Below are 27058 nucleotides of genomic sequence, written 5' to 3'. Positions count from 1 at the left end.
AAATGCACTTTGCACACCATAGCGTTGAATTGAACTCTTGATGTGTTACTTTAATAGTTGGGATTTAATGTACAGAATATTAATTAATAGTCATTTTATCATTTTACTTTATGGGGAACTTTCCAAATGTCAGCCAGCCCAACCTAAAGAAATACAGGTGGCTTTGGTCTCACACACACACAACCAACCACACACGCTCCCAATTGGGTGCCCTAATTCATCGCTCCGTTGACAGACAGTGGCAGCATGCATGCATGCAGGTCTTTGCAGCGGCGTACGGCAAGAGCCATCTGTCCTGTAAGAGAAAGAAGGGTGTAGATTATGCTGTTCAGAGAGAGGGGAGGGAGAGAGGGAGAGAGCGAGAGCGCATTACGCGCACCCTGATCCTCTCCGCGCAGAACCAGTGTGGCGCGCGGACAGGCGCGGCAGCCCTCAGAAAGTGGGGAGATTTCGCCCAAGGATTCTGTCTACAGATTAATCACCTTCATGTCGACTGTGTTGGATACTAACCCGCCGATGCTATGGTTACCTTTATTACGGTAGGCACTCTTTCACTCGCTTTATTATACGGTGCTTCGCAGAGCATTCTTTTCTTGAGAGAATCTGACGCGATCGGAGGCTGATCCGAAGTCTTCGATGTATACAGCTGATTTGAGTTGAATTTTAAATGCATCAAATGGAGAGCTGCTCGGGTGGCTTTTAAAAGTTTAGGAAATTGCCGCACTTTTGCACAGCAGCAGAGTTGCATGACGCATACAGAAACTAATGTCTTACTCTAAACTGATCGTTGGCGGGTTTATATAAGAAAAAAAAAGAAAGAAAAAACAACTAGTGGAAGAAATTTCCTCTTTATTATTCTCTCTCTCTGCCTGTCTCTCAGGTAGACAAAGGGGTTGGGTCTGACTTGCTTACGCACACAAACCTTGGAGACTCTCTGGAAGTTGTTTCCACATGCACAAGTCTTTACCGCCGCGCTAATTGTTCCTCGTTATGTTCGCTGTTTGCGGGAGTGAAAGCTGAGCTTTCACAGATGACCCCCCAGCACAAAAGCCTTCGTTCCTTTCCTTGGCCCGTGTGGGTAATTGTATGCACGATGCGCACGATGATCGGAGTAAACTTCCTCTCCGTGCGCAGTGGTCCTATTCGACGTCTTTTGAGTTATTTTGGACAAATGCAACTAAGATTTATTTTGTTCAAGTTAGTGTCAAAGTGTTGACCCTTTTTTGACACTAATTTTTTTGTTAGTGTCAAAAAATAGTTTTCCAGTTGCTTAAAAGGGAAATATTTTTAAGTTCAGCCAAATAAACTGTGAAAAGGTACTTGTTATCTACTTTGTGGAGCCGAAGTTTTACCGTGTGTCTTTAATGACAGTGTCAGCTGTTTTAACAAATGTGTCCACAATGTCATTATTCCCCAATATATCAACATAAATAGTAAACGTGAGAGTTCTTCCTATAGTGACTAACAAAATTGATTTCTTAATCAAGTATCATCAAAACATCTCGACCACAGGAGAATGCCACTACGGCTCCATCAAACCACAGACAGGAGTCCCAGTGAAAGCAACTTGCCATGTTATGCATTGTGGTCAGGGCAGGAAGCGCAGGAAGCTAAGCTCCTCCTGCGATGCCTCAATCACCTTTAGCCCGAGGAACTCACCAACCTTAGTCGGCTTCAATGTCCACTTATCCGTTAGAAAATGCTCCAAACGTAACTCCAGCAAGTTAGTAAAAATGTTTTACAAATTAGTCCAGAAAATTCGCACACGGCTAATTGTTCCTCGTTGACGTTTTGAAACAAAATGATGAAATGAATCACTTCTTTCAGTGAGATACGTGCATCGGCCATTGTAGGCGCATCACGAGCAATTTCAGGGCCTTCAGTTGTTTTAGGGGTCAGAGGGGGATTTCTCTGCCAATTGTCAGTCTTGAGCCGTCATTTTACACTTTTGTCTTCCCTATAAGCTATAAGTGGCTTATAAGAGCTGTTGCTCTTTTCCGCATGACGTTAGTCGGATCCAATAGGATCAGACAATCAAAAAATGATTGAACCCTGCGTCAGAGTCATTCAGCTTCAGTCTATCAACGTGAAACTTTCCATGCTTACTGTCCACACACTGGGCTCTCATGTAGATGCGTTTTTAGCCTGGTATTTACAGTGAGGGGCAGAACGACTGCTCTTTTCTTCGGAGGAAGTGCCACGATTAAAACTGAATTCAAGACTCCCACAAAGCTCTACGTGCTGAGTTTAACAGTGTGTGTGTTGGAGAGTCTGGAGCTGCCAGAGCAGCTGTTGCATAGGCGGATTTGAGGCGAAGCCTATCCTGACACGCCGGAAGACAGAAGGTCGAGATTAGGTTGGAGGCAAGGAATCAAGAGAGGAGGCCGGTACCATTCTAGTCGCTCCCTGACTCCAAAAAATGGCCTTCCGGGGCGAGCTAGTGGGAATCTTTCGACAACATTTGCGGGCTGTTGCGTGCACAATAAATCTCTGAGTGCGGTGCAGCTGCGCCGACTGACTTTAACAACTTATATTTTACCACAGGGGAAAAGAGAAAAGGGTTAGTGGTTGGGCTCATGTGACGAACATATAGGAGATGAGGGTATAATGGGGCCACAAAAGTGGTGAAAAAAAACAGAGAATGTTACAATGGAGAGTTGCTCTTGTCCCTTTTGGCTCTGCATTCCAATGTTTCTGAGTGAATCCAACTCCCCGCCTCCCTCTGCCTCCCTCTCCCTCCTCGTACCCGTTTCATTTGTTGCCCAAATTCATTTCACTAATGTGGCAGGAGTTGTCTGGCAAAAACCTGATGATATGAATAAACAAACCTGATCTTAGCCTGAAGGTTTTAGAAACACGTGCTGGTTTGAATCGACACAAAAACAAAAATAATGAGTGGATCTTTGGGAAAACGTGCTTTGTCATGTTAAATATGGGTTTGAATAATATCTGATGGACTGCAGTAACTTCTCCTGGTCATCAGCTATACACTCAAAACATAAAAAGCCTGTTCTGAACTTGGTATGGTAAAGATGAGTCATATTGGACACCAGACTCCTTCTAGACCTTTCGGGAGATAACAAAAGCATTACAGAGGGTAAGAAATCATGTTGGAATGATGCTTTTTCATTTCAGCAAAAATATGCTCCACAGTCTATTTCAAGTCTATAAGAGGCTGGTTTATCAAATCTTTCTCCAGGGATTAGCCGAGGAACGTTTGTACTATCTAGCCGTTGGGATGTTGTCAACATGTAGCTCATGTCAATAACAGTACAATTTCATAGTTTCAAGTCAAAGTCGGAAACAAAACCGTAAAGACTAGGTAGTTTTCAGGAGTTATACAGGCCATAATTCCCTCTTTAATATATATTGTAAGTGGATGCAAAACAACATTTCAACTTCCAAATCTACCTTGGTGTACATAATTTGGCTCTTTTAGTTTATCTTATCCTTTAACTGAAAGTTGCTACCCAGACACCTGTGATCCAGGGATCATGTGGGTTTTGATTTAAATCCAAGCTCACTTTAATAATCTAGCCACATTTGTGCTGCATTGGTCAATATCTGGTTTGATAAACCCAAATCATCCAGTCATAAGCTTGAATAAAATCTTTTTTTTCCATTTGACATGGGAATACGTAAAGAGGAAATTGGTGGGTGATACTAAATGAAATTTTGGAATTATCCAATTTCCAAAATGAAATTTTAGAATTATCCAATTTCCAAATCCTGCTACTGGTGTTTTTTGTACAATTGGAACCTCCAAAAGCACAGACCGTGGCTGATGTCCACTCAATAACTCTGCAACTCTAAACGCACTTGAAAAAAAAAACCTGTCCCTCTCAGGTTGTTTGTGTTTTTTGAGAGGGTTTTGTACCGAAAGTCAAGTGGAGCTCAAGTAGACGTCAAATGTGGTTGACGCAAGTCTATTAGAAAAGACTGCTGGGGTCGAGCCCCCGAAGTGTTTGTCGGGCCTCACAGGTTAGTGTACATGAGCGATGTCTGCTGAGATTCCGGGTACTGGAGTCCTTCAAACCAAATACAAGTAAAGTGACACAAGAAAATGTGACGCTTCATTCTAGAACTTGTTTTGGAACAAGTTTGGATTCCTCTCCCACACTTCCCCCGCCGATTCTATGTGGATCAAGATGTTACCGCCGATTCTATATGTTTCACCGCTCTGAGATGGTTTACACATTTAGCCCAGTGTTTATACACGGCACATTCTTACTCAAGCTGTGAGGATTTGGATTGGACATCCTGTGCTCAGTGGAAACAAAGCAGTGCGAAGTAGCAGAAATGCTCACTCGCACACAAACACACACACACACACACACACACACACACACACACACACACACACACACACACACACACACACACACAGAACGACATTCATTTGGGGGATATAATTTGTTTAACCTGTCACCTATGACACTTACTGGGATGCACACAAGTAAAACCCTTACCTGAAATTCTAGTGCAGGAGTTCCTCGCCTCAACTTTCACACAGTTCCAGGAGACGGAGCAGATCGAGATCATGTGGTCTCAAGGTGAGGGTTCCCAGCAGTTCAGTCATATGACGGCTCAGCCCTCGTCTCTTCATCCACTTGGACCCGGTAATCTGCCCCCCCCTGTCTCAACGAATGTCGTTATCTGCCTCAGATTCACTGTCTAGGATCTTTATGTTGCTCCTCTCGCTCTTTACATTCTCCCTCTCCATCTCCGACTCCCCCCCCCTCCGTCCCCGCATTAGAGGTAGACTCGCTGACCTCCTGATAACATACCGATGCCGGCACAGCTCATGATTGATAGGCAGTTTGACCAAATGGAATCAGATGGACTATCTTTCACTTTCTAATCAGCCTTAACTTGGCAGGCATCTCAAGCTTAGATTTGGCCTTTGTTTTCGCTGTATCGTAGTAGCTTTGTCTCTGTCAACATGTAGGCCAGTAACAGATTTATGAAAAGCATGCTGCTGATCAAATGGAATACTTCCCCTTTGCATTTGATATTCAGCATTGGGGGGGGGGGGGGGGGGGGGGAGGCATTTAATCTTTTATGTGGTTTGGTTTTGTATGCCTTTAATTTTGAAGTCAGTAACTCTGGACTTTTTTTTTTAAACCAGAGATTGAATAAGTACTTTATAAGTCAAAGTAGTAATATCACAATATAAAAATAAAAGTGGTAGTATTATCTAATTATTAATGCAAAAATGGATTCATTGCTTGAGTGCTGCAGCAAAATTATATACAAATATTTTATAAATTACATACTACCAGGTAGCCTACAAAGCCTCGAAGATACAACAACATCGTAATCAATTTATTGATCACATTTTGTAGTGAGGTAAAGAGTAAAGTATTTTACTCCCAGACATTTAGGAGAAGAAATGTAAAGTATCAGAAAATACATGGTTTATGCAAATATTTCCGCCAGCCTCATCCAATGATCTATTGGATTATATTAAGTGATTATATCAGATTAAGAGCTACAGTAAAGCGATTGGCATTTCCTAATTAGAGCAAGGAAAGTACAACCAAGTCACATTTACTCAATATGCGTCTGTTTCACAAACCAAGTGACTTCTTCTTAATGTACAACACATTTTATAATTTTCCGTGACATGGACATGTCTTGGTCATATGGTTTTACTGTCTTTCCCCGCTCTTACACCTCCATAAAAAACTGCATTGTGTTCAAGGCTCTCGTGTGTCCTCCTCGCTTCACACATGAATACTTCACAGTGATGGATTCCCTTTTTTTAACAGCTTGTAACGCTTCACTGAAAGGTACAGCTTCTGCGCGTCTCGGGATGGTTTGCCTGGAACCAGGATGCCGTTTAAAGCCAGCTCAAATACACCAGTAGTGGCCATCTTTGTTTTCTTCCTTTAGAATGCAACGCCTATCTGTGACAGCTGTATGGATTGACCGGTCAGGTCGGTGGACACCTTTGATATTGGAGCTGACAGATGCACAGAAAACCTGAGGGGGAAACCACTCACTCACGCACAAACATGCACAAACCCAATCCATCTTGTCTTTTCATTTGGTTAAACTCTGACCCTAACGTGAGACTGATCCTAACTTCAATCCTTGCCCTGAAGATACAGAGCCCTAACCCGACACATGGCCCCCTAGGAAGTGAGGATTGCAGTAGAAAAATATCCCCGGGGGGTTTCACGTCACACAATTTCTGTGGTCCCTTCTAAACCATCCATCTTCAAAATAGCAAGTTGATTTTCTTATTTTGTAAAACAATGTTTAATCCTCAACATTGGAAATACTGTACATGGTTTTCACTTGCAGCTAATCTTCACGGCCGCATGTAGACCTCTAGATGGGTAATTAAATTCAAAAGGCTTATCTGGGGTGATCATAATCAGAGGGCTAAAGCTTGGTATCAATAGTTGAATTAATATCGTTTTATGTATCACCGTATCGTGTTATCATCTTTATACAACTTTGTCAAATAATAATGCACCTGGTATCCTGACCGGATGCCGGTTTGGTGCATTCGTGAGCCGATCTGGGCTCCAATAATCGTAGACTGCAGAGCTTTGTGTGAAGGTATGGGTATGGTGGATGGGTAGCAAAGGTATTTAAGTAAAAAAATATCGAATTGCTCCGCATTGTAAGGCCAATAGGGGCCCCCTGTTTTTCTAGAGGATGGAGGTCGTGTTCTCTGCTCCTCTGGGCTTTGTGGCTCAATGCTCTTTGAACTAAACCACGATCTTTTCCTAAGCCTAACCAAGTGGTTAGGTTGCATTAGTAAACAGACAAAGTAAGTAAAGAAAAATAAGTTTATTTTTAAAACACACCAAGCATGTAAAGTAAGGAAACTTGAGACATCCCAGAAGGGACGCTGGAGGGACATTATAGCTTAAAGTTTTGGGCCACTGACGGTACTCCAAAGTCGGCACCCCAGTCGTCGGCGGCGGGCCGCGTCGGACGCCCCAGCGGCCCGGATGTGGCCTGCAGGCCGGAGTTTGAGACCCCTGCCTTAGATAATATTGCATTGCATTGTTGACCTTTTGATAAAGGGCCTCCTTTTTAAATTTAGTTCTGAAGCACTATAGATACCACATTTCACCAAATTGTTTAGTTTCTTTTGGTTTCTATCAAAGCATGAATAAATTGCCTGAAGCAACAGGGCAGGATGTGAAACTCAGATTGACTTTGTTACTAGTTGGGCCTCATTGTTATATCTTTCAGCTCAGCACTGAACTCACACAAGGCTTGTGGGTGGTAAAATAATTAGTAAAACCCAGAGGAAAGACACACTATTACACCAATATATGGCTTTGTTGCTAAACACAACTACTCCTTGCCACAGCGCGTGCGGGTGGAAAGTGGTAGTTAGATAATTACATCCAACACAAAATATGGTGGAGGTGGAAAAAGCAGGACCTTCTTTTGTACTAGAAATTGACTTTATGAGACACATAGAGATTATCACTTACAAAAACATTTGGGGTAAATCGGTCATGTCATCAAACCTAGATATATTCCAATAACTACACCAACTTGAAGATGCATCATCTCAAACATGCAAGCCGATGTACTTGTGCTGACATGAAACTCCTTTTAGTGGCAACCTTAAGGTGCCGTGCACACCTTACTCCTCTCTATGCTATTTGCAAGAGATGTGATAGAACGTTGCAAACGTGAAAGCAATGCACCTCACCGGTAGAGAGTGCAGAGCATCTTGTATTCTTAATTTGATTTCTACACTTACATAATCAGCCTTTGGCAATTCTAAACTTGGCTGTTATGTGTCGGCGTCAAATACGTTTACACACAACCCCTTTTTTATCCATCAGATTGGATGAATGAGAGCCAATATACATGCAAATGTTAACATCTAAAATAGCATCAGGTCATCTGATTGCTGGCATTCATTCGCCTCCCACCACATGTCAAACATTGCTCCTGGTCAGGTCAAGGTTTTCGAAAAATACTGAAATAAAATTTGAAAGGTTAAAAGTTATAAGATAAATCCCAAGATTGGACAATTCAGTGCCAGTGACCTGTCAATCACAAGGTAGCCCCGCCCTAAAACACACCCTGCTTTATGGTCGGTTTCGCTCTTAAGAGGATCATAATTTACTAAATAAAAAAATTACAATGTCTATAGAGACAATAAATCACGTGAGGATTATGGTCATTTTTCTTTTTCCAAGCACAGGCGTCGCTAAAAGAAACCTATGGAGCTTGAGCCACTTCAGGGTTCCCTTCCCAGAGCCGAACATTGCGGTCTATTCTTTTGTTTCAATTATTATTGTGGACGCATTTGTCAACCCACGTGTTAGTTTCATTGTGAGAGCTTCTGCAGTGTTTGTGTGTCAGTGCGAGAAACAAAAAAATCAAGGCAATGAGAGTTTAATCCAATTGGAAATAAGTGCATTCCCTCTTAAAAAGTAATCACCGAAGTCAGAGATATGGCCGCCTGTGCGTTTACAGGCTAACCCCCACGTTTCCTTCATCAACGCCTTGTCAACACTATTTGACGTTATAATAAAATACTTACATACTACAGATGCTGCTTAGAGTGGTTCAGGAGCAGAACAAAGACTTTTAATGAAGCCTTCCATTTTACAAATCCAAATAAGACCAGATCTCCAGCCAAATTGTTGACAGGCCGTCCAGCGTTAATGCACTTCTGTCAGAGATCAAACGATTATGGATGGCACCAAACTGAAACAAAGTGTCTGGCTCACTGAGGAGTACTGTATTCTCAGGTATTGACTGGTAATATGGGATGGCTGTGTACTGGTGTCTTGGATTGAGAGCTGAGACATTTGATGGCCAGTTCTTTGGGTAGGAGGTAGGAGGTAGGCGCTTAGGTAGGAGCCAAAAACACCGTTGTCTTATTTGGTTGGCCTGAAATGACATACGGACATTACATTACATTAGTGTAGTTGAGCCCCAACTACACAGCAAATGGTTCTCCCATCACAATGTGTTTGGAGTCATCCTCACAAAATTCTTGTTTTTGGATCCTGAAATACTTGGAAACATGGAGGATGTCCAGCGTTTACAGTGTAAACATCAGTACAGAGATACAAAGTACAAAACACAATATGACGGTGTTAAACAGTGTTAAACATCCATCCAGTCACCTGTTTAATTCACGCCTTGGCTTCAACCGTGGTGTACACGCGCAGTGGAAAAAGTCAAGTCATTCTACAACCCCGTCAGATGACAAATAGTGCCCGAGAGGATGGAACAGTAGAATAGATCCTATCGCTGATTAATCCATCAAGACATTCCTATAGCGGCCAATCATTGTCTGCTGCTGCTGTTGTCCACGCTTTTCAAATTTGAGTGCAGTTCATTTGTTTACTGCTGAGCGGAGGGCCGATCATGTGGCACACTGTATAAATGACTCTTTCTATCCTTGTCTAATGTTGCATGCTTCGAGCTAATTAACTAATTAATGCTAATTACGCAAAGGAAGTAGAAAAGGAAAACAAAAACCCGAAATAATATCACTTTCTCCAAATCTCTGTTTTTTTCTGCTTTGTTTATTACTGCCGTGACTGTCCGTCGGCTCCCCACGCACTACTCTACACAGCGGAGGGGGAAAGGGGGACAGTCAGCACACTTTAATCGTTTTGGACGTTGTGTTTGAACTACACACACAACTAACTTTCCTGCCGTTGCTCACTGACATAGTTGTTCCATGGCTTTTATTGGCCATCAAACCTCACGTTTACACAAATGTTGCCAACGAAATAGAGTTCAAGCGTAAATGAACACTTGAAGACAACGCTACACCCGGGGGGACAGAGCAGCGACGGATCTCTGATCTGATGATGAAACAGAAGTATTTAAAAGAGAGTTGAAAAAATGTATTTTGACCTAAATTGAAATTGACATCTGCACAAGAATGAGACATGAAGACCACAAGGGTTCGTTGACTCCAAAACGTCTGAAACACTCAAAGTGCCTCCTAATTTAGGTATTGTACTGTTCACTGCAATATGCAAAAATACAGTCAGCTTTTTGAGGGCCCTTCGGGGCTCCTTGGCTGAGACTGTCAAGTCTAAATGTACGACTTTATTTGAACATTTTTTGAAACGCAGCCCTACTTTTATTTTGTTAATGAAAATAAATATATTTATATTTGCAGTCATACATGTATGTTCGGTTCTTTGTTACGTGACAAAAAATATTGTCAAAGAGTTTTGGAATCATCCTGAATTCATTTGATTTGTTCGTCGTGTATTGATCAAATGCAGATGTTGATACAACTCTATCCCTCAATTTAATGACTAAATAGTTACAATGCGATCTTCCAGACCTTTGCTTTTTAGAAATTTTCTCTAACTGGACCTCTTTACATTTCAGTTCAATACCCTGCCCTAGCAGCCTGATCTCCAAAACCTGTTCTTAAAAATGTATACGAAAATCTTGAACATACAAATTCGTAGTGATACATATGAAATAAATACGGACTGCAACTGATGACGTCACCCTATTCAAAGTGAATGGGGACCTGCACCCCGTAAACACACTTTGTGAAGTCTAACGATGTAAAATAAACGTGTTATGATTACATTTTTAACGAGAAATCAATGTTAACTTGTAAGAATAGAATACTAACCCTAACCCCCTCAAAAAATCCAACATGGCGGAGAGACGTTCACTCAAGAATCCAACATGGTCCGCCATGTTGTTCACTCAAGGGGGGTGGTTAACCCCCTTTTACGAACAGGTTTTGGAGATCACGTTGGCCCTAGACTAATAATCCAGGAAATACTACCATCATGTACCCCCCCCACACACACACACAGAAGCAAGGCCGAATCCACTGTTGTGCCGTGAACAGTCTATTCCCATGTCTGTGATTCTATTAGGTTTGGCACCGGAGCTTTCCTGATCCCAGCGGTTGATTTCTGTCGGTTATTACGACCCATTCCTGCTCTCTCCCTCTTGCCCTCTTGAGCATGTCTCTGTCTCACCGTGTGCGTTCCAATAACAAAAGTATTTTACGGCATTCCTTCGCTTTCTATGGAGACCTGGCGGAAGTGTTGTGGAACAAAAAAGTCTACGGACGGCCTTTCAACAGCCACACGTAAAGACGTAAACGTGCAGGGCCCCCTGGGGTGCAAGAGCGCAAATATCTGCGTGTTTGAGTGTGTCACACTAGTCAGAGTGTGATGATGGAAATCCAACAGTGCGGCCGGTCCTGCTGCGTCTGTCTGACCTGTTGTTCGAAGGGGGACTGATGGGGCCGCCCCTCTCTTTTACACCAGGACTCGTATATCCAATAGACCAGACAGGGACAGGGACGTCCCACTGGGGGTCAGGAGCCGGCCTGTTTGTGGCCTCCCAGTGGCACGTAGGAAACTACTGCTGCAGTACAACTGCTTTTTCTGAACATTTGAATGGTCAGTGTGCAGCATTAGAGGGTTTATTGGCAGAAAGGAAATATAGTGTTATAAAGTATGCTTTCCTAAGTGTATAATCTAAACCACGTTTATAGAGCGGCCCAGAAAGGAACGGACACCGGCTCCAACACGCTTGGGAAAAATCCTAATCTCGCACACTGGACCTTTTAAAGGCTTTACCTGACATCACCTTTGAGGGATATTTCACCAAGTCAATTTACTAGTCATACAGAGTACTATTAAGTCAAGTCAAGTCAAGTCATTTTATTTTGTATAGCCCAGAATCGCAAATTACAAATTTGCCCTATTACACTTATATATCTATCTAGATACACACATATTTATGTATATACAAAACCCCTAGTTCCAAATCATTGCCATTTGAAGGTCATTTTCTCCGAGTTGACCAATTCAACTGACACTCCTAAAATCTTAGTTCTGTATTTCATGGGCTTGAGTTTAACCAGTCATGGGCGTAGAGCCTGATTTTCAAGCGGGTCCAGGCTGCAGGAAGAATACATTTGTTTGATACTTTGTGGCTTTTAGCTGACGAATGGACTTACTGACAGAAAGTTACCAGCTGTAAAAGTCCATTGTCCTGCGTGGACCTCTGGTTTACTCGCCAAGACAATACAAACTGAGATTTCCCTATTACACCATCTACAGCTTAGTGGCTGGTTGTGAGCGTCCGTTGCTCTACGTCAGTCTATCTGCCCCTAATTACACTCACTACTGTACAACGTCTCAATGGAAGCTTAAGGGTCAAATGGAAGTCAGGTTTGCAAACACTGTCAACTTGTCCACATTTGATCCAGTCACAAGTAGGAATACCCGGAGTTATTAATAAACTCCGACTGATGGCCTTTAGAGATTTCGTGATTTGCAATTTGTGTAATAAGTTTCCCGCACTGAGAAACAACAGGCATATTCTCTTTCTTCTCTCTCTGGATCAGGAATATACTCTTCAACTCACACTTTTATTGCACTCTTGCACACAAACACACACACACACACACACACACACACACATTACACTCAAACGCTCACTAATCTTCCCCATTGAATTTAGATTTACAGTATAGAACCCGGTTACGACACGTTGTAATTCCCCTAATAAATGCGCCCGCAGACGCACACCGAACCAAAGACTCTCGCTTTTGCAACCGCACATGTACACAAACTTGTGTGCTCAAGGGACATGGCAAATGACTCACCTGGCTAGTGGCAGCCAAACATTCGGAAGGTAATTCCCTGTTATGATTGGAATTCTGCCCTGCCCTCCGCTTACCTTGACATAGTGGGGGGTGAAAAGAGAGCAGGGTGGAGGACAGCTGCTTCGACAGGGTGGATAAACACTTGACAGCCTAAATCAGGAAGTGGTGCAAATGTATTCTCTTTGCTCAAATAAATGTGGTATTGAGCATTTTCCCTTCTCTTTCAAATAAATACACTATGAAATGTCTAAAAGGGAATAGTGCAGCGTTTTAGGGAAAAGCATTTATAAAGTTATTGCGAAGGGTCAGATGCCAAGACATTAGCTTCACATTTGCAACATTCTGACTCTATTAATATCAGTTTGGCTTTCTCTCCAAGCTGCGTACAAAACATTTTGGCCATTTCAGGACAACAGAAGCCATTAGTGAATAGTTTTGTAATTGAATGGGAGCAACTTAGCATAGGCATTGATTCCAAGGATATCTAAACTGCTGGATACAGATGTGTCCAGCAGTGTTAATCAGATTATCTCTTTTTCTCACACCTCGACCACTCAGGACGTGCTCTCAATCTTGATATGGCCGTCCACGTTTCCTATGATTACAAATTATAATACTACTAAAGTACGTTGGAAACTGAGCTAAAGACTTGGTCTCTCTTTCTGAGCTGTAACATCTGGAGTCTATTGGACAGTATTAGGGTTCAGACATTTTCGGGGGGGGGAAATCCCTCGGGAGGATTTTGTCGGTTTGGCACACTGGTCGCTGAGCTGCATTTGTAATAGGCTGACTGCCTCTTCCATGTAAACTACAACGCGCAACACCCATCGCCACCTTCTCATTTTGGTTTTCCTGAGTCAGGACGGGTGGGTCAGGGGTGTGTTATTCTGTGTCAAATCATATTGCACAATACCCGTTATGAGTGCAGCTTCTATTTTGCGGTTTGGCTCTCGCTACCTGTTGCAATATAAACCTAAAAGATTCATAGTTTCTCCCTATTACCACGTTTAATTCCTAGTAGACAAATTTAGAGAACTCTGTTGGCGGCCCGTGCGGATATCAGTTGGGTCTCTGTGCCCAGTGCATGTTAATCAAAGTCTGATTCAGAGGTTGGTGCATGTCAATGGGGTAGGAGTCTATATCTAAAGAGGCGTTTTTCCAAAGTGTTGGATCCCGCCTCCCCCCGGTATTTTGCACATTGTAAGTGGCGCTTTGGCCGGCCCCTCTCGCGAAAACCTCTGGCTCAGACATCCCAAAAAGAAGCCTAACAATCACATTTTCATTAAAAATGACTAAACCAGATATTAAGCTAGCTTTTCTCATGTCAAAAAGGGACTAGTAATACACTGGTATTACTTGGAAGCGCAAATGTACTGTAAATGGGGGAAGGCACTATATTTTTGGTATCACCAGACAAAGATTTCATAACTCACAGCATGTTTTAAAGTGATACTCATCTAAAGGCAGTTTTAAAGAAAAAAGGCACTGGCCAATGATGGATAGATAGATAGATAGATGTTATTGTGCCAAAGGAAATTTGTCTTGGAAACACTGCCCATCGTAGAGCACACCTGTAGTGTAGTTTGTAGTTTGTTTGTAAAATAAAAAATACATAAAAATTAAAATAACCAAAAACAAATGAGAAAAGTGTTGCGGAGGTATTCAGAGTGGATGCATCTGCTTCATACAGTGACCTGTAGGAGTACTATTCATTCATGTCATTCATTGCCCCAATAGTGATATGCAGATATACTGATGTGTTACCTCAGGTGTTGGCCGTGCCAACACCTGAGGTAACAGCGGCTGACTAATCAGATTGTGTGAAAACACGTCGTGAAAACAGGGTTCAAGGTTTTTCATTACAGTTTTTGTATTACAAGCAATAATTTAAAAAATGTCAGATTTGACAGTTGCGATATGGTATGATATCAAAAGTTATTTTATGCCAGTTGTAAGGAGCTGAGGGGCAGAGTGGTGGAGGGGAGATATATGTGGAAGGCGGGCCACCTAAACGAGCGTCAGAAACTTTTGACTGCTGCGCCGCCATTTATTCACCATCCTCTGTGCCATCCTGTTACACAGTATAAATAGATTCTTAACGTCTGCCTATTGGCAAAATGTGTGTTCCTTTCTGACATTGACATTGTTGTCTGTGAGCCTAAAATCCTGGGTTTCAATGCGCAAGAGAGTTTTTCCTTCCTCCCTCTTCTTCTGTAGTGTTTGACAGCAGTTGACTTACCTTATCGAGTAATACTGCCAGGAGATTACTGGCATCCAAGTTATAATCAGTGAGATTATCTACTCACTCTTGTTTTTAAGATAGCTAAATTTACCTTTATTGATACCTCAATTGATTGTACTGGTGAATTACAGTTTTTTTAATGTACCAGCGACTTTCTTTTCTTCCTCCCCATTGACTGTAAACGTGTTCAGTTTCGGTCGAACACCATTCTGTGGAAAGAGGAGGGTCTAATTGGACTTGCTGTTCTTATGAAATCTAGTGCAGTGGAGATGGACATTTAACTGAATTTATCTAGAAGGCCGGAAGACCAACTTTACAAATATGTTGTTTACCTTGCCTCCATCATTACTCCATGTTACTCAGACGGATGGGCCCGGCGGCTGTCCTGCTCTAACACGCTACTTCTGCCGGTAAATGTCATTTTACCCCTTCATGCCATTTACAACATGCAGTTGAGGGGCGTGTAGGGGATGGTGTCAATAACCTCTAAATTAGATATGCAATTTTTAAGCTATTTAGAATTGAGAATTTATCCAGTCAAATGTCTTTCCAGAAACTCTTTATGGACAGATTAATGGTGTTCCTAATTAGAATGGATTAGCTGTATGTTGTAATATTTTAGATTTTCTAATAGCAGAAATATAGAATGTTTCGTGTTTTGCCCACCATTCACACCCAAGCTGGGTTTGGACTATGCAGCGACTATGGGTAATTTGGCCCACTGTTGGGTGGCGGTCGAGCAGCCAAGCAATTTCTAATAAGTTGATTCAAAGGATTTGTGTTTTGAATGCAAATAAGGTTCAATAATGAAATAAAACAAAACACACAAACACAAAAGAGAGTTATTTTTTCCTGCGAGGGGAGGATAATGGGACCCCCCCGCACCCCCACAACATTTTTTTATTTGAATTCTTAATGGTGTCCCGGATCATTCAAAAAGTCACTCACACAAACTCAACAAAGCCAGACATGATCAGACTTACATTGCCACAGGCTCCTCTGACAACAACATAGAAGCGCGCGCGCACACACACGCACACACACACACACACACACACACACGCACTCACTCTCTCTTGCTGCATGTGGTGGTGTGCTGGTGTAGGAAGTTGTATCAGTGACTTTCTATTACAAAAAGGGAAGATGATGGAGAAGATTACAGAACTAAATCTTAAATCTAAGGAGAATGTAAAAAGGCCTAAATACCATAGTCAGCCCTAGTTTAAACCCCCCATTCAACCATGTGAACAGCATGAAACACCGCTCTGAAAGACAACCTTTACTCTACATTTTGACCCAGCATGTGTATCCATTGAATCTGAGAGGATGATGTCAGTTAAACCTTCTGAACCCTGCAAGCTGCTGCTGGGTTTGACCAAATTGACGACATTTAAGAATCTGTACGAACAGAAATGATCCTCAGATTATCACGTTTGCCAAGATCTCTGAACACTCCTTTCTGGAATCATGACATTACACGTTAATTACATTTTTGTATTTTATTGTTGGGGATTTACTGATTTACGGCAGTGTCATACTGCCCTACAGTTAGTTTTAAGTTGTCTATACTTCTAAGCATGATTCTGCTGAGGCTCATAAAGAGGCTCATACACCGCAGTAACAACAAGGCCACAGCGACTAATCATGGGACACAAGGGAACGCAGTTTCATTGCCCGGTGGCACATGTCCCCACCCTGTGGATAGATCTCCCCAACAACACGTGACATAACGGGGCATGACCTGCATGGCGACCACGGAAAACAGAGTCTGTCCAACACGCCACCTCTGAGGAAACCTGTCTGTTCTCCTGCTAAGACGCTGCCACGCTGAGGCCGATTAACTGCACCAATCCCTTAGGAGTTAAAAGCTCAGGTTGGGGGGTGAAGGGTGCGCAAGCCCGCAAGCACTTCCTCCCGTGGTTCACACTTAGACTGCGTGCAAGAGACACTTTTAAAAATCTCATCAGTCTGGTATTTGTGCCGCGCTAACTGTGCATTTAAGATCTGTGCGTTTTGCCCTTCCGTGCGGCGACTCTTAAGCCTTCAATTCAATCAGATTAACAGCTTCAGTGAGCGTGGAGCCATCGGCGTTGGCAATTTACCCGGCCCTGTTTGCTGGGGAAATGATTAGCGGCGGTATTTTGGACACAGCGAGGGATATGAGCAAACACACTGATGGAGGAAGAGCTTAGGGAAGCTGCACACATGCACATCCAAATCTTTATAAACGCTGTTTGGGTTGGATGGAGGATTTGGGGAGATTTACTGAAAAACTCATTTTAATGAAAACATTATTTAAAAACTAAAATTTGAAAAGAAAGGTTATCAGAGGTTTTCAGAGTGTGTACATGTTACTTACGAGTGACATTTTACTCTTCCTGTGTGTGAATGGGGCTGGAGAGAAAAGGACTGAGGTGAGGGTCAATATGTGAGATCCTGAGAGGATAAAGGGGGATGATGTCAGAGCGAGGGGGCAGTAGTGCTGGACACTGACCCAATCGGCCTTATGAAAACTATAAGAGCTCTCCGAGATGTTGGCTGTTGATTTGTGTGTTAAATTGAACTTGGGCCAAGTGATTGTATTTTTCTGTGTGTGTAGCAGGTGATTAGGATCCTGCGTAATGGATTAAAGTTATTTAATTACTAAATGGAGGTGGAAATCATGAAAATAGAATGAAAAAAAAGAAGATAAAGAAAAAGGGAAACAGACCTTTTAAGACAAAACTTAAAAACACTATTTACTTCGCACACACACACACACACACACACACACACACTCACACATATTTCAATTTAAGGCCTAGATTTGAGCTGTAACCGTAGCAACAGGGGTTGAGCTGTTGGTGTGCCATTTTGAGGCAGACTCTAAAATTCACAGATCTTCCAATCTTGTTTTATTCTTTTAATATTTCTGTGTTTAATGTCATTTTCTTGTGTTATGCAAAGTATTTCTCATAACGTGAATGTCTGTCAAATTACAGTTTGTGTTTTACATGTAAAAGTTACAAGTCAATTGTAGAAGGTCAACAGATATTAATATTAATACAGATAAAGTAAACCGCCAATTTAATTACACATGTTTCTACAATGGGACATAACTATTGTAGAATCACAGAACAGTTTTCATCCTCACTACGTCTTCTTCCCCTTGTGTCGTCGTTTCCTCCACACCGTCTTATGTCTCAATTACCACCTCCTCTCGTCCCCATCTATTGTCCCTGCCTGAGGAGAAAGCTCAGCCAAATGACCTCTCCTCAAATGTCTGTCCGTTGTCACTGAATCAAGGCAGATTAAACACGTCATCCTCAGTCATTGTGGTGACTGATGCATTGTATAGTCAGCAGCTCTGTGAGGGCAAGTTGATTGGGAAAGTTTATGACGTGGCCTTATTGGACTGTGAGGTCGAAGATGATCTTTCAATTTACCAGGCATTTATGTTCTAACCCCTCATCCATGAGATTAGACTGTGACAAAAAAAGCTTTTATTTGTTCACAAGTACATATTCTTGTCTTGGACATTGCTGCGCACACTGCTTTACAGGGTGGCTAGAATATATTCCTTAACATTTGCATGTTTGAAATGTGCTGTAATCGACTAATCCAGCGATTCCGAAAGTGTGGGCCGCGGAGGTACTGCAGGTCGGCCGCGAGAGGTCATTTACAATAAATAAATAAAAAGTTTTTAATTTTGAAAAGTTTGAAATTAATATAAAAATATGTATGATGCGGCACATTAGTTATGTGAAATATTAATTGATGAAGCACAAACGAACAGATTGATTAATCGGTTGATCCATACTGGTTGCACACGGCGCTCAAGGCGCTCTGCCAAACATGCCAAAGCTCGTCTACGACTGCGAGATGCTGAGCGGCGCTCAAGCGCGTGAGATATGGAGCTTGTTTCAGGGCGCGTCGGAGAAACAAAGCTGTCGTTCTTGCCGAGCACATAATGAGATTAAAGAGCGAGAGACGGTGCCCTTTTCTTTACAGTAGCTGAACCATCTTAACGGGGAAATAAGTTATTCTAAAAGGAGCCCTTGGCAGGCAGCGCGGCTGGAGAGCAGCCGAAGATTTAAGGCTTCGATCGGACCCTGATAGCACCGTCTCCACCTCCCCACACCCCCCGTCCACCCGCCCCATAACGTTTGGCGTTTGACCGCCATAGCAGTCAAACGTTTGGCGGCAAATCACCAGCCGGTCTGCGAGCTGGACGCATTGGTCTTAGTGTGCCGGTAATGATGGTAAATGATGGTTGTAGCTGGTTGTCATCTACGGCCCACTACGGTTACATAAAGGTGTCGTTTGTGTTTTGACAACGCCTTGTCTCATAATTTCGACTTTCTATCCCCTTTCTTCAGTGGGCTTCTATAGTTGTGTGAGTGCATCACTCTAGCCAATCCACAGACGGGGTTTGTAACCAATTAGATGTAGATACCATGGTGACTGGCTCCGCCCCCTCACTGTCAGAAAGAACAACAGCGAGCGTGTAGAAAACTCATTCGAGCGCGAGCAGAGATTCTCCTCGCGAGCGAGGAAGTTCACGTTTTGCAAGCGACCAAATAACCCGCTAAAGACGGACTTTTGCTCGTTCGAGACGGACTTTTGCTGGCGGATGTTTGATTTACGCGCGCGCATCAACCTGATTTGCGCTCTCGAATTTTGACAGTGATTTGCGCTGATAGACTGCAGTATCTTATGCACCTTATTGTGCGGAAAACACGGCACATGAGCTCCGGAGAAAATGGTATACAAAATATACATTGTCGGTTAATACATTTTTAATCGGTTAAATTCTTAGTTTATGTTTTGATCAGAGTTGTGATTAAAGGTTTGGGTGGGCCGCAAAAGATTTTCAGATTTCAAAGTGGGCCGCGGCATTCTTGAGTTTGGGAACCGCTGGACTAATCTATCGACTATTTTTTCGATTAATCGAGTAATCTAATGATTATTTCCCCCCCCCCAAAAATAGACTCAATGTTGAAATTTGAATTCAAATGTATTTGAGTAACAAGTTGTGTAAACATGTAAACATCATGATAAATAAACAAAATAGTAATACAAATTAAAGTGCAAATATGCTTTTAAAAGTCAAAATAACAATCAAGCCTCTGCAAGTGCAAAGTAATTCTAACATTCAAAGTCCAAAACTAAAAAAAATAGTGCATCCTTCCCGACAATTCAAGTGCAAGTAAGGGTTCAAAAGTAAATCAAAATGACTTCAGGGGAACACACAATTAATACACGTTTCAAATTGCAATGTAAAAACGTGAGCATATTGAAATTATATAGCATATTGTAAAATGCGTTCTGGAAGGTAAGGTGTAACCTGGATGAAATGTATTGACCTTCTGCATAAAGCCCTCATCCTCAACCATTGATAGAGGTCTCATGTCATTGACAAGCATGTTGAGGATGCTCTCCGTCAAGACTCCTGCCATCTGAGGGGTGCATGAGCCTCTCTTCAGGACAAACTCGTCCACACGCCTTTGCTTAGTACTAAAAGAGAGAGAGAAAAACCCCCACAAAGCTTTAATTATCACGTTGTAGGCTCATAGTTTTGTATAATGGTAGAGTAGATCTCTCGTAATTGTGTTGAAATGAAATTACTAATTTTCCACAATATTTAGTTTGAAGAATGCTAAGTGGAGGAGGTTAACTATTCAGAACGAACGAAAAGACGGGCTACTCTGATAATTCACTACATTGCACGTAACATAACTGAAGTCGCGTTAGCAAGCATCCTCAATGAGGCATTCTGATAATTCACTGATTAACTACATTGCACGTAACATAACTGAAGTTGCGTTAGCAAGCATCCTCAATGAGACGTTCTGTTTTCCAACATGTAAGCGTAAACCTTACAATAAGTTAACAAGGCTAACGTTACTTAGGCAGGTAACTTAAACTTACCCATCAGCAGGAGAAGACGTGGTGGCTCCAGGATGCCTCCGTTTCAAATGCTCATGCATTGCCGTGGTGCTGGAATGAAATGCTAATTCCATTTTGCAGATGTTGCATTGTACTTTTTTATTTTATTAACAAAAGACTCTACATTTAACATTTACATTTAGATTTAACATTTAGATATAACATTTAGATTTAACATTTAGATATAACATTTAACATTTAGATTTAGATTTAACATTTAGATTTAACATTTAACATTTAGATTTAGATTTAGATTTAATATTTATATTATTTAACAACTTTGTTACTGCCAAACATTATCCTTGGAAAAGTTATTGCATGAATGTACATGAATTTCTCTCTAAATGTTTGAAAAAGTGACATGTGAATATTGTCGTGCTTTTTTGTTCATATTATAATGCTAAATGTGGAAAAACTGCGCAGGATTTTAGAACGTGCAACATTTTACAAACGGCGCCCCATACAGATTAGATTAGATTCAACTTTATTGTCATTGCACACGGTACAAGTACTGAGGCAACGAAATGCAGTTTAACATCCAACCAACGTGCAAAATAGCAAAAAGTGCAGAGTATGTGCATATGTAAAGTGTAATAAGTGAATAAATAGATATGTACAGTAAGAAATTGTTGTGCAATATGAACAGTAAGAAATGGATATGCAATAACAGTGCAAATGTTCAGTGGCTGGAGGAAGGTGTGTGGCAGTCAAGCCAGAGGTGTCTAACGCACCTGCTATAATGACGACTGTGTAGATCAGATGTGGATTGAAGCAGGTTTGGATCGGTTGTTGACAGCGCTTGTGACGAAGCGTAAATGACTCCTGTGTACCGGCGCCAATGCTAACATCTGCGTGCTTACATACGTGCGCCAACATGGTTGGAGACGAGGGACGTGGTTCAGAGGCAACAGAAAAAAAGCCATAATTACTTCTAGGAAATATTGAAGATAATTCATGGCAGTCGAAAGGGCTGACAAAGCCCCCAAACACGTCATCCCAGTTCCAAACTTTCACTGCCACAGTGAAAATAACATTTACATTACAGTTCCTTGAGCAACCGCTTTTTGTGTAAAGCGCGACACTTTATTTTGTTTAAGTTTGTTGGAAAAAAACTTACTGAATGGGGACTTCACCCTAAAAGCAACGGGCTGTTAACAAGCCTCCCAGTCACGAATACCCAAACTCCACAGAATCTCTGATGACCTCCAGATGAATGTGAGGAATTTTGTTAGTTTCCCCTGAGGTTGCAGATGTTTCTTCCTGCCCAAACCTGCTCTTTTAGTCATTATTTCAGTCGCTCTTTTAGTCGCTGTGAATAAGCCTCAGTGAGTGAGTGCCCCGTTACAGCTAAAAGGATTACACGGCCCTCTGCGGGCCGACGATATGTTCTGACCTTTTTGGCCGAGTGAACAATTTAAATCCAGCAGGAAATCTTGGACTTGCTCGAACCTCAAGCTTTAAGGAAAGCTGCTTCCAGCGCGTCCAAACCCAACTGTAACCTCGCAGGATATCAGTGTCAACTTACAGGAGAAGCAATAAGTCGGCTTTACACAAACTGGTTTATTGGAGGGTTGTTCAAACATGTCTAAAGGTAAAGTTCTAATACCACATCCAAAGGGTCATATTAAAAAGGCGAGATAAAGCCCGTCATCGTGGAGTGTGGGTTGAACTGTACAAATGGGGAAAGCAGGTAACAATTACCGGATGCAGTTTATTCCGGTAGCTAAAAGCCGTGGAGGCGTTTTAGAGGCAATACAAATATTCCCATTCCGTCTGTCTGAATCATTCGTAAAGACACCATACGAAATATTTGTCTAAGTATAATAATTATCAGCTGCAACTTTATAACAGACATCCAAAAATTGCATACATATTCAATACAATGAATCAGAACCAGAATGAAGAAAATCTTCTCTCACATGATCTCTCAACCTATTTGAGTCATGAAGGTGTGAGTTACACAAACAAGATTTGCATTGGAAGTATTGTGACTGCTTAACTCTAACAGATACCACAGCATAGTCTTCCCAAATATCTTCTGTGTCTTTCCTTCCTCTTCTGACCCATGTCAACCCGTTCACATGAGCTTTCCAACAGACATAATACTTTTCTACGCCTACATCTATTAGCATCGCCATCTGACCCCACCCAGATGCACAGAAAGGCTTGAGAAGATGTCTATATTGCACCCCGCATTCTCCAGGAAGTATGACCATATGACCACATTTTGATCTGTTTTTGTTAATAATTAGTTTGAATGTGTAATCTGCATAGGAGCGATAGAGATAATTATATTTATATATATAATTATATTAGCTTATACATACATAGTCCTGTCACACAAAGACTGAAAGACATGGAAACAAGCAAAAACAGTTTGGCATTATTCATCAGCTGTATGGTCACACATTTCACTTTGTTATTTAAATATAATAAACAGAGTTTGTCTTGTATTGGATTCTCCTTTACGCCTATAAAACAGCACACACACACACCCACGTGCTTGGCTTTCTTAGCATCTCTGAATGTCAACACCAAACAGTGTATTACAATCAGGTCTTGTATTGCAGTGACTTTGGCAGCAAGAGGGGAAATACATTTGTCTCACTGGATTTTGTGGGCCAGGCGCCTGATTAACAAAGACATCCTTGTTCCTACATTCAGATTTAATTACCAAATCAGTGATAAAGAAATTGAGCTAAAATCTCAAAGGCTGTTTCACAATAAGTGATAATCTCAAATGGATAAAAAGCCACGGAGGGATAATCACATCTACTTCTGTTAAGGATAGAGTGAGACTCGAATGCTTACCATGCTGCCTGAATATACCTGCATTCACATTTTTAGAGGCTGACTATTTAAGTCCACCTTTCAAAAAACCCCAGTCTGTCAAAATATGACACATGATTGCAAAATAAGTTCAGTGCAAGGTTGGGTCAACCATCCTGGTATGGGGTTTTCTAGGATAATGCAACTACTCGATAAAACATTTCACTTATTAACTTGAATATTTATTAAATGTCTATTTTTAATGGATTTCTGAACGGATGCTATTTTAAAATATATATACTTTAAATGCTTAAAATGTCACGTGCCCCCTGGAGTGCCTTCAGGTACCCCCAGGGACACACATACCCCCATTTGAGAAGCAATGATCTAAACAACCCACAAAGAAATGTATTAAAGTAAAAATGTGAGAGGATTTATGGACGCTTAAACGCATTCAAACGTTCCATTAATGTGTGTGTGTCATGTTTGTTCATGTATGACCGTGTTATGACACTGAGAAGAAAGGCTTCTTTGAGGTTTAATACTTAGCGTCAGGGTGCCGGTTATTATTGAGTTATTGAGTCAATGGGCATCTTGGAGAGTGCAAAAGTACCAGTTTGTGTAGTGCACATGACTTTGAGTCTCCGCGTTTCCTTTGGACGGATAAGCAGAGAAATGAGAGTGTGTTCTTGTCTTTTCTGAGCCGATGACTGTAAGGTGACATTCCTGCTGAACAGATGCCTTTCCCTCTCTCAGCTGTATTATTCAGCCACAACATTGCTGATGGACACGACTAAACTATTTTTGTTTGCAGCAATCGGTTTGTTCAATGCAACTTCATTTTTGAAAAGAGAGAGTATGTATTTTGATAGAAGTATGCCGTTATCTGATTAGTATTAAATTGTATACATTTTTCTTGAAGGGAATACTGGTGTTTACATGTCAGGTCGTCAGGTAAGATTGATGGCTCAAAATATTTTAATATATTAAAATAAGCACATATTGGTTAGTGTTTTTTTTAATTTAAACTTGTGTTCAAGTGGAGAAATCTTCCGTGACTGTGCAATCATTATTTCTTGACATTTTCTCTTTCTATTTCTACACATTCTCTGCATGTGTAGCTGTGACGTTCAACCCCATCAAATATCTAAAAAGTAACTGCTTGTGTCGGCACAACCGCTCGACCGACTCTCCACCGGTCCGTCTGTGTTTGGCGGATTCCCAAGGTGGGCTGTGTCGTCACATCCAGGGGGCAACGTTTGGAGCCACCCGCTTTGAGATTTACAAGTACTCTTCAAAAACCTGTGGGTGACGTCAAAGAGACAACGTGCACATTGTGTACACTCTATGGCAGTATTCAAACTAGAGGACTTGCTAAAACGTCTTACGTCTTAAGTCCTGCGAGTGGTGTGGAAACAAGCATGGTGCCGAAACATCTGCTTTTGTGAGCGTTCACAGACCAACACAAAAATGAGAAAAATGCTTTCTCACACCATCTCATGCTATGAACTCCTACTGATCACCGAAGGGTTTTTAAAAAGCCTCCTGGGTGATGGTTCGAAGAAAAAGAAAAAAAAACTGGAACTTGTAAAGGCTTGATGAGATGACAGCACCCAAATGGAATGTGAAAGTAAATGTCACCATTGAAGGGACGGACCCAAGAGATGACATAAAATATTTGAATAAGAGCAGACACTTTGGGCAGGGCTCTTCCTTCATTTTATTTTTGGCTCCAACTGGAGGAAGTAAGACTAGAGCCGTGCCGCAGCTACAGTGTTGGTTTGATGCATATTCGTAGGAGAATGAACAACATTTAAAAAAAAAGCTTTTTGTAAGATATCAAATTCACGATTGGACGAGGGTTCGTTGTCTGATTCAGTATATTTTCCCAACACCTTCCCGTCCCTGTCGAGGGACTGTGTTAAATCTGAATCCGCATGAAAAAAATGTGATGAAGACAAGTAGCAGCATAGCATTTCTCTCAAAAGTGTCTCTGTCTGTCTCTCTGCAGATCTTACAGGTGAATCTAGTGATGTCCATCCTGCTGTATTTGATGGTCCTCGTGTACCTCTATGGTATCCAGGCAACCAACATGGACAGCAGTCGCCCGGGGCAGCAGCAGCCGACTCCTGACCCCTTAAACTCACTCATCATCCAGCTGCTTCAGGCGGACCTGACCAGGGGGAAGACCAGGGGGAACCAGAGCCAGCAGGGGAAAAGCCGGAGCACCGAACCCCCGGACACGCTGCCCCCCTACCTCAGCGCAAACTCACCTTTGGAGGAGCAGGGCGATGTTGAGCTGTGGGGCACGGGGGGTCACAGCGATGCCACCGCTGACCAACAGGTGATGCTTTTGAACTCGGACGTCCTCAGGCTGCACAAGCGGTATAACTCGCCGCGGGTGCTGCTGAGCGACCGGCCGCCGCTGCAGCCACCGCCGCTGTACCTCACGGACGATTATGTCAGTGGTGGACTGGACGGATCAGCTGGAAACAAGACCAGAAAGAAGCGCTACATCGAGCACAAGAGCTACCGGGGGGAATATTCGGTGTGCGACAGCGAGAGCCAGTGGGTGACAAATAAAACCCAAGCGGTGGACACGAGAGGTTTCCCTGTCACCGTCCTGGCCAAATTTAAAATCAGTGCCGCGCAGGACATCAAGCAGTTCTTTTACGAGACACGCTGTCGGACCCCGAGGCCCTTCAAAGGTGGCTGCAGGGGCATCGATGACAAGAACTGGAACTCGCAGTGCAAGACAACGCAGACGTACGTGCGAGCGCTGACGCAGGTCGGCAATTCAGTGGGCTGGAGGTGGATACGCATAGACACGTCCTGCGTCTGCGCGTTGTCAAGGAAACGTCGAAGGACGTAATCAAAACCACGCGAGTCCTACTGATGACTACCTGTTTGGAGTTCTACTTCCTAAATAGGATTTTGAGGTGGAACTGTACATATAAATTATTTAAATTATATGAAATGCATGTAGTTTATACATGTTAATCTATCTATGTATGACTTATGAATTATGGTTATTTATTGAAGGAGGTCTTCGTAAAGGAAGAAAATGTCTACAAAAAAGCAATGAAACAAGCTATGGACTCACTTTGAGACTTTAATACGGAGCTGGGCTGCCAAGGTGCTTCACGGTAAGATTTTACATGTGCCTTGACCAGTGTGTCTGGTCATTCACACACAAACTGTTGCTGCACACTTTTTGGTGGGGTGAACCTAAAAAGGCATACTATGACAAAAAACACCTGTGGGATTTGTGACAAAACAAATCAATTCACACCACGTCCACCTCTGGTCCATTCAGTCCTCTGAGGGGACAGTTTTGACAAAATGGAAAATTGGAATTCCTCTCGTGGAACCTGCTGGCAGTGACTGACGGAGATTCATGAAGATCCAACCATTCATCAGACCACCTTGACTCTGTTCACCACGCTTTACTCTCAGCTGTTATGATGTTTCTGTTCCTTCCTTTTAATAAAAAAAATATATTTCTTATA

General features: G+C 42.1%; 1 protein-coding gene across 1 annotated transcript; it reads left to right on the top strand.

The window, feature by feature from the left end:
• Positions 1-384: 384 nt before the first annotated feature.
• Positions 385-27058, top strand: ntf3 (neurotrophin 3). Its single transcript, XM_040175299.2, has 2 exons — positions 385-539; positions 25561-27058. The coding sequence occupies exons 1-2, from the start codon at positions 522-524 to the stop codon at positions 26419-26421; spliced, it is 879 nt and encodes a 292-aa protein (XP_040031233.2). The 5' UTR covers positions 385-521; the 3' UTR covers positions 26422-27058.

Source organism: Gasterosteus aculeatus, chromosome 4 (assembly GCF_964276395.1).
Source record: "Gasterosteus aculeatus chromosome 4, fGasAcu3.hap1.1, whole genome shotgun sequence".
In the NCBI taxonomy this organism is placed as follows: domain Eukaryota; kingdom Metazoa; phylum Chordata; class Actinopteri; order Perciformes; family Gasterosteidae; genus Gasterosteus; species Gasterosteus aculeatus.
Note: the sequence above shows the minus strand (reverse complement) of the source record. Positions and strands in the feature narration are given on the sequence as shown.